At 45.6% G+C, this 8,729-nt stretch overlaps 1 protein-coding gene across 1 annotated transcript; it reads right to left on the bottom strand.

Moving 5' to 3' along the window:
• Positions 1-1,767: 1,767 nt before the first annotated feature.
• Positions 1,768-3,860, bottom strand: LOC136533007 (glycosyltransferase-like KOBITO 1). The gene is made up of 6 exons (XM_066525578.1): positions 3,745-3,860; positions 3,282-3,469; positions 3,036-3,177; positions 2,416-2,462; positions 2,231-2,318; positions 1,768-2,145 (listed from the first exon to the last, which is right to left on the bottom strand). Exons 2-6 carry the CDS (start codon positions 3,461-3,463, stop codon positions 1,867-1,869), a joined length of 738 nt encoding a protein of 245 aa, XP_066381675.1. The 5' UTR covers positions 3,464-3,469; positions 3,745-3,860; the 3' UTR covers positions 1,768-1,866.
• Between the last annotated feature and the right edge of the window lie 4,869 nt (positions 3,861-8,729).

Genomic DNA, 8,729 nt, shown 5'->3' with positions numbered 1-8,729 from the left:
CAAGAGAAGGCGCCGGACCGACAGGTGGTAGAAGGAGCGGTGCGGTTGCTTTTTTTTCGCCTCCCGTGGACGGAGTCAATGCTCGTCCCGTTGTCCGGGCCACCGGTGGGATCCGTGGTTCTCGCTCTCATCAGCGTCTCTGAGAGTGCTCGCCACCATCAGCATTCAGCAGGAGAGGCTCCCTTTTCAGAGGCCGGCCAGCCGGCGGGGCGGATGTGTCGGCAGCGGCAAGCCCCAGCTGTGCCATGGTGTCAGTGTCCGCTAGGTAGTACTTGTAGATTGATCTCCACCAGGCCAATTGGGCCATTCGTCCGCGGTCTCATCGGAGACGTCCAACCGTTCTATGGTTGATAGGTCCTCGTCACACAGCGTCATAAAAAAGAAAGATGAGGGCCGAGGACACAGGGCACGAGATTCACCTGCGCCATCAGAAAACTCCACCTACATCCTAACCATAGCCGATCTAGAGAGGAGGGCGCTGCCAGCGACGGGAAGTACCGCCCACCGGCTTCACCGCCGTCTCTGTGACAGCGCCTCCACCGCGCCGTTCGACACCGCCGCCGGAACAATGCACCGACGGCATGGGCTTCCTCCCTATTCCTCTAAGCCCGACGGTTTGCATCTCTCCGAACCTTTCTCCCTTATCTCTAAATACCGTACTAGTTCATGTTCTAGGACTTGCTATTTATTCTAAATATCAGTATATATGTTTAGATCTATGGCTAGTGGATCCTGTAATTTCTATCAGGGCTATGTACGACAGGCCCCGTTCAGCTGCAGAATTTTAGCTGACTAAAAAATATTATTCTGACTGAATTATTGTGAGAAAAAAATACTATTTCGACTAAAAAGAGAAGCTGAACAAGCCGAATATGAATTAAGCGGAACAGGGCCAATTGGTTTCCGATGAACCAACAAATAAATTAAATGTGCTAATCAGGTGATACGAAGCCAGGGAAGTCCAGGTGTGACTGCGCTGTGAGAGAGCAGGCCACAGCACGTCGCTCGCATGTAGGCAGCAGGCCTAATGGTAGGCGCGTCGCACGGTGCAGCGTGCGGGCCGTATATTATTATTAGGCAGTGTGCTGGTAAGTTGCTACGGAATAACTAAATTTTTGTACTTAAAAATATATGGATCGCGCGATAAGATAATAATACTATAAAATTAAATACCAATATTAAAGTTACAGTTAATCTAAAAGCAAAGTTTGTGAAATTACTGTAACAGAGGAGCGCGGCGTCACAAGCTTACAAACTCTACTTTATATACATTTCCGTGATGCGCTTAAGATATGTTTTATAATCGAAACGAAGAAATCTCAGATATCCATTTCTTTCGTGCGCCAATAAATCCACGAATAAGTTCCGTCGCATCTCCATACCATCCTCCGGCCGGGGCATCATCCGGAGGCTGCATGGGGGCGGCAATGGCGGGGGAAAGGGGGGGAAAGGCGGAGGGAGAAACCCGGAGGGAACGGCAACGAAGGAGGGAGAGGTGGGGTTTTGCGTGGCGGCGAAGTTGGTGGGGGGGGGGGGGGGGGGGGGCAGGGGCCGGAGCGGGCCAGAGCATGGCAGATTCCAGAGTTCCCATTGGTCGCCCACTCACTCTCGCCTTGCCTACCCTTTTTTCTCGCTTCATTTTCACACACAAAAAACAGTATAGTTCTTTTTTTTAAAAATGCACAAACAATTCATCTATTTCTCCGCTAATAAAAAGATCTGTTTCTCTGCTAATAAAAACAATTCAAATACATGATAATAATACAGCAACGACGACCAAACAAGCCTATGTTATCCATATGCTCAAGGCTGCATGCATCACGCATGGTTAAACCCGAGTCAATACTAAATAATGCCTCCAGAAAGTCATGACAAAGCAGTGGCGCTTTCAGAGAGCTCCAGAAAACCCGGGGGCGACATTGGCGGCATTGCTTCTTCATGGGCGTCAACCATTTCCAGGATCTTTCTTACGGTTGCCTGCAACTTTTCGTGGCCACCTACCAGTGTGGACTGACCAGTTGTTCTGTTTAGTTGGATGGCCTCGTTTTCAAGACCCATGTTCGGTGACTTTATTTTCGACTGTGCTTTCGCTGATGTTACTGCATTGGTAAAGACACCGGATTCCTTGAGGCCACGGATGATAGCCTGCAAAGATTGGGCATAAAATGTAGCAGCAATAAGAAACAACTTCCACGAGATGAAAGCCTACAAGATTGAGATCTAGACTAACCATGGTCGCATATATACGTGTTAAGACACCCTTCCTCAAAAGTTTCAAATTGGTGTCTTTATCAGTCCATACAACATGTTCCCGGTACCTAAACAAAGGTAGTTAGACCAATGTGATCTCTCTTAATTCAGGCAGGATAGGGAGGAATGGTTGGTGCTTGGTACACAGAAGGCTAAGGGTGTTACCAGTTCTTCATCTCCTCCTCAGTCGCTGTTGATGCAATTATAAAGGCCTGCCATGACAGAGTACAAGGGAGGATTCATTAGCTATCCCAAGTTAGTTATCCAGTTAGCTACCTATGCACAATGATACCTAATAAGACTAATAGCAGTTTCCTTTCTTTTTTTTTGGTAAAAAGACAGTTATATGGTTCTCTGGCATGACTGGCTATACATTGTACAATGGAGAATAGACCATGGGAAACATTTATGTGATTAGTATAAGGCACTCGAACAAGGTACAATATTGTGCTTGTGCAATGCCCCATCACCCCTGTATCTGATTCAGACATAACTATATCCACTCATCCACTTTCAATTAAAAAAAGATATTACATGCATATATTGTGTAAACTGAGATTGTTTCCACCCACGACAGTTTCCACAAGCATTTCCATAGTATAATAAATCATCTAGCCATTTTTTCTCCCCATCTCATTCTTTATATCATATCACTTAAATGAAATAAATGTATTATTTCAACGTTTCAGCCAGGAAACAGTTATGATGTTGACAAGGTGGCCTGTACGCATAGTACAACAATGGATGCTATGCAGATACAGCAAAGGGAAGAAAAGATAGCTCACCAAATGGCCAAATTCCAAGATAAAACATCGCTTCACATCTTCTTTAGTTGGCTTGCAACCACACCTATCCCTCCTTGAGGTTAGGTCTGAGAACTTTGTGTAGGTGTAATGCAGAATAGCAGCCTCCTCCAATTTGATTTCACTACAAAAGAAATATATAACTAAACCATCGAGTAGAAAGAACTGTAGTTTGTTGACTGACCATTTGTTTTAGCAAAAAAACCTCCACATATTGAGATATCTTACTTTGGGGATTTCATGTAATTATGCCATCTATGAGCACCATTTGGACGCAAATGCTCTTGAACCCTTGCAGCCGATTTCCCATTACCATAAGTAAGGAAGTAGTTTGGATTACCACGTGTTGCTTCTTTGTATAGACCAAAGTATGTATCCTTCGGAAGATGATCATAATTTTTCTTAAACATGGAAACCTGCAGGCACAAAACAATATGACTGTATAAATGATGCAAGCTATCAAACACAGACAACGATAATCAGACCATTCCTATTATTTCCTTCAATGCATTAATGAGTAGTTCTGTGCAGTGTTTGCTAAAGTATAGTTTTTTCTAGACAGTGAGTCGATATCTGGTTATCTACAGGTCGCACTTTGCTTCTCAAGTAAGCCAGTGGATCATCATTAGCATACATAGCCAATTTTTCCTTTCTTTTGCATACATGTTACAGATAACAGTAGCTTCTATACCTCAGTGAAAGGATCTTTAATGTCATCACGCTCAATGCTGCTCTCCTGGAAAAAAGAAATATATACAATAATCAGATGTGAAGCACGTTACCATATTCAACAAACATGTTACTTGTGTGACTCACATAATTGGAGAAGATAACCATGTCAACATTGTCAGGAACATCTAAAAGCAATCACCTCAGGGAGTACTCTCAGGCACCAGCTGGGTGAATCAACTCATCAGTATCAAGGTGAATGATCCAATCCATCCCAGTATCCTGTGACAATCAAACAGGGGACATTCACATCAATCTCACGACTAAATACAAGGCCTTTTCAAAGTCAAAATGACAGTTAATAAAATGACTCCATAATTAGCCAAGAACTAAACTAAGAAACTCTTTTTAAGAAATCTGAGATAAAATTGAAACATTTATACAGTCATATTGTAGACAAGCAAATTAGCATATTTTCTACAGCCTGCTTCTGGTAAGAAGATGGCAAACAACACGAAATCCGGGTGCTCATCAGAGGTGGACCCAGAAAAGCACCCATAATTTTCGCAAAAAAAAAATCAGAGTTAGTAGTAGAATTAATGCGTACATAGTCTTGTGATTAGATCAGATCGAAATACAAATTGCCAAATAGATTAAGCTAGGGTTCGTCTGGTTCTCGGCTTGGCACAGCAGGAAGGAAGGAAAAAGGGTGCTTACTTCAACCATACCGCCAAGGGAGCTCGCGCTATCGGGGGATCTCGTGCCGCTGCTTGGGGGAGCTCGCGCCGCCGCCGGAGATCTCGGGACGCCGTTTGGGGGAGCTCGCGACACCGCTCGGGGAGCTCATGCCGCCGGTGTTGGGGTGCTCATAGGAGCCCGACAGAGCTCGGGTGCTATGGGCAGGGCGCGGTGGCTCCGAGCACAGTAGGGAACGACACCGGCCCAGCTCTATGTGCAGTGGAAGCGGTGGCCCGGACGACCGCTGGGGTTGCCGAATCGGGGAGGACGCGCGCCGGTCGCCAAACATCAGAGACGGTCACACGGATGGTTAGCGCGCGATGGTGGCCTGGCCGTGGACCTTTAGGATGGGACCCGCCCGCGTGGGGATGAGGGAGGAGGGCCATCAGGGCCCGCTCGCGCTGACGCACCACCCGCGGGGGTGCAGCTGCCCTGCGCTCGCCGCCGTGAGCCTCGGGAGAGAGAGGGAGGGGTGGAGATCCGGGGGAGAAGAAGGGAAGGAGCATCTGTGACTCCGGCCACTAGATCCGGCGATCGTCGACGAGCCAGAGTAGCCCACCAGAGCTGGAGGGCTGCGCGGCGCGGGCGTGGGCGGGCGTGGCCGCGCGAGGGGCGAGGGCGACAGTGGTGCGGGGATGGGGAGCGTCACGTGCCGCGGCGGCCCGTGGGATCCAGCGGGTTGCACGGTGGGTGGGGGGCGAAGATTGGGGCGTTTTAGCGATTTGCGCGTGGACGGGAGGCGGGGATCGCAGGCGTGGGCAGACGGACGAACCGAAACAAATGTCGCACAAAAAATGTCCATTCTTTGTTCTTTTTAGTTGTAGGAGATATATGACATGACACTTTTTTTTAGAGTGACAAAACAGTGGACTCACTCTACACAAAGGCAAGTCACGTTACCGGCCTCTCGTGTAACACGTATACACATGCTAACACACACATGTAAGTCACCTACACGTATTCACGTTACCGGTCACTCACTAACACGCACACACACGCTACACACATGTAAGTCACCTACAAAAATACATGGTAATCAAAGTATATAGTTACAAAAAACACCATATTTGACAGATCACGCATGCATCAATCGAATCTAGAAAAAAATTATATAAAAAACTTTCCTTATTTAGCTTATTTTATAAATTGAAAAATTAAATAAATATATATTTCACATATTACCTCTTAGGAGGTAATAGGTGATTGTAACCGTTCGATCAAAATAAATAAACAACTCACAGTCATCTGGAGTACAGCAGCAAAGGCCAGTAAAAAATGATGTTATGTCTCTCTCCTATGCACACATCCCGATGTGTAAACTAGATATGCATATAGGGCACACTACACCAGATTTGCACATCACTACCGGCATCATCACTGCCGGATTTGTGAGAATCAGCAGTGATGTACCTTCACTATCGGTTATGAGCTTAAAAATAAAAAAATGATTGGGGCTGGGCTAAAACCGGCAGTGAAGGATCACATCACTGCCGGTTTGTGGCTTGAACCGGCAGTGTTTTGGCGTCTGCTCATCACTGCCGGTTTAAGCCAAGAGTCGACAGTGATTGGGCTCTATCACTGTCGGTTCTAGCCAAGAACCGACGGTGATAAGCCTATAACACAAAAAGGTTGCAGCCGTCCTCTCCTTCCTCATCTCTTCCATCCCGAGAACAGAGGCGCGCGTTTAGACCCTTCCCTCCATTGTTGCGGCTGCTCTTCACCATGAAGCTCATGCTTGGATTTTGAAGAATGGTTTGATCTTTTTACTTTAAGGTTGGTAACAAACATCCACTCCTTTGATTTTGTTGCTTAATTAGCTTCGTTTTGATGGCTACATTGCTTGATTCTCATTCTAGTTCTTTCTCCATTCTAGAGAGCACTTTTCTAATTGAACATTTGTGTAAGGCTCAAATTATGGTGAATCCATCATCCAAACGGTTGGTGTCTATGAACACATTTAAATTCCTAGCTAATTATTCCATGGTGGTCAAGATCATCATTGTTAGTATGTGATGCTATAATTAGTTCTTAGAAGTAGAGTAGAATAGATGTTCTTCATTATTGCGCAATAATTGTTTTTTACTACGATTTTTAATTTACAGGCCGGGGCTACCAATTTCAATTTTCTAATAATTAGTGTACAATAATGTTTTCCAAAAATGGTACTTTTGAGCTACAATTATTGCCCATGAAGCTCGATTTTTTATTAATTCTTTGTAATTACTTTCTCAGTATTTTTGTTGTGCAGAGATGGATTGAGAGTGGATGCATGTGTCCCGAACGAACAAGCGGTACATGCATGTCGTCAGCCAGTTTATCATCAATGCCAAAGCCTATGCTGGGAATGGGAACCCTGTCTTCTGCCCATGCAAAGATTGCAAGAATCATAGGAACTTATGTCAAATTGAGTCTATACGATCGCACTTGATTACCAGGGGGTTCATGCTAAACTATACGATATGGACTATGCATGGTGAGGTTGGTGTGAATGTTCTGCAGGAAAACGATGATGATGTGGACATGCCTGACATAGCCATCCACGATGCTGACGAGGAACCCGGTATCAATACGGAACCTATGGCCACAATTAATAATGTGTTTAGGAACACGCTAGCTGATGACACCGAGGATAACGATGGCATTTCTCAGCTGCTACGTAATGTAGAGACCGGATGTCTTAGTGAAAGACAGCTGAGAAAGCTAGAGAAAATGAGACAAGATGGCAAAACACCATTGTATAGGAATTATCCAATGAGCAAACTGGGAGCCGACATCATGCTGTTAGAGTTCAAATCGACAAACGGATTGAGCAATAAAGGCTTCGATCAGTTGTTAGGTATAATAAGGAAAATGCTCCTAGAAAAAAAACAAGTTGCCAGAAAAGACATACATGGCCAAGCAAATGATCTACCCTATCGGCCTCGAGGTTGAAAAAATCCACACATGTTCCAATGATTACATATTGTACCGTGGAGAAAAATACAAAGACTTGAACAAGTGCCCCAAGTGTGAAGCTCCATGATAGAAGGAAGGGCCGTCAGATGAGGGTACCAAGACCAGAGGAGGTCCCGTAAAGGTCGTTTGGTATTTCCCTATAGCTCCCCGGGTGCATAGGCTGTTTGCATGTGCAAAGTCAGTCAAGCTGTTGCGCTGGCATGGCGAAGAGCGTAAGAAATGCACAATGATGAGGCACCCCACCGATGGGCATGACTAGAGGACTATCAATACTATGTTCTATAAGGACATCAGTGGAGAGGTAAGGCACCTTTGGTTTTCTTTGAGCACAGATGGGATGAATCCTTTCGACCAGGTTAGAAGCAATCATAGCACCTGGCCAGTGACGCTCTGTATATACAACCTTCCACCTTGGATCTGTATGAAGTGGTCGTACATCCAGATGCCACTACTGATCCAAGGGCCAAGACAACCTGGGAATGACATCGATGTGTTTCTGGAACCAGTGATCGATGAACTAGTGGAGATGTTTGAAAAGGGTGTGCCGGATGTTTGGGATGAGTACAAAAAGGAACATGTCACGATCAAGGGAGTACTTATCGCTACAATCACCGACCTGCCAGGTCGAGGTTCGTTATCTGGAGAGAAGACAAAAGGCTATACTAGATGTGTCGAGTGCTTGGACGACACTGATGCGGTAAATCTGCCAAATAACTCAAAGATAGTTTATATGGGACAACGTAGGTTACTACCTAAGGATCACCCTTACCGCAGGAACAGAAAAGATTTCAACGGTACTATTGAGAAACGCTTAGCTCCAAAATATCGAGACGGGCCTGCGATACTTCGAGAACTCAACAAACTGGAGGTTGTCCTTGGGAAGGGGACAATGCAGTAGTAGTGCCTGATGGGAGCGTTTGGAAGAAAAAATCGGTTTTCTAGAAGCTACCTTACTGGCCATTTTTGAGTATACGCCACTGTCTTGATCCCATGCGCATCACTAAAAACGTGTGCACTCACACTCTTAACACCTTGATGGACACCAGGGGGACATCGAAGGATTCACTAGCCACACACCTGGACATGCAACACTTGGGAATCAAGAAGGAGCTGCATCCCGTGGAGCTAGAGAATGGCCAGTTCGAACTTCCGGTTGTGTCATGGACATTGAAGAAGGAAGAAAAGCGTGCGCTTATTTCTTTCTTCAATGAACTCAAAGTCCCGACGGGATACTGTGCGAACCCGAAGAGGCTAGTGAACATGAGAGAACTCAAGTTCAACTATGGCCCTATGAAGGCCTATGACTGTCATGTC

Source organism: Miscanthus floridulus, unplaced genomic scaffold, assembly GCF_019320115.1.
Source record: "Miscanthus floridulus cultivar M001 unplaced genomic scaffold, ASM1932011v1 fs_76_1_2, whole genome shotgun sequence".
Lineage (NCBI taxonomy): Eukaryota > Viridiplantae > Streptophyta > Magnoliopsida > Poales > Poaceae > Miscanthus > Miscanthus floridulus.
The sequence above is the reverse complement of the archived record's forward strand: the minus strand, read 5'-3'. Positions and strand labels throughout refer to the sequence as shown.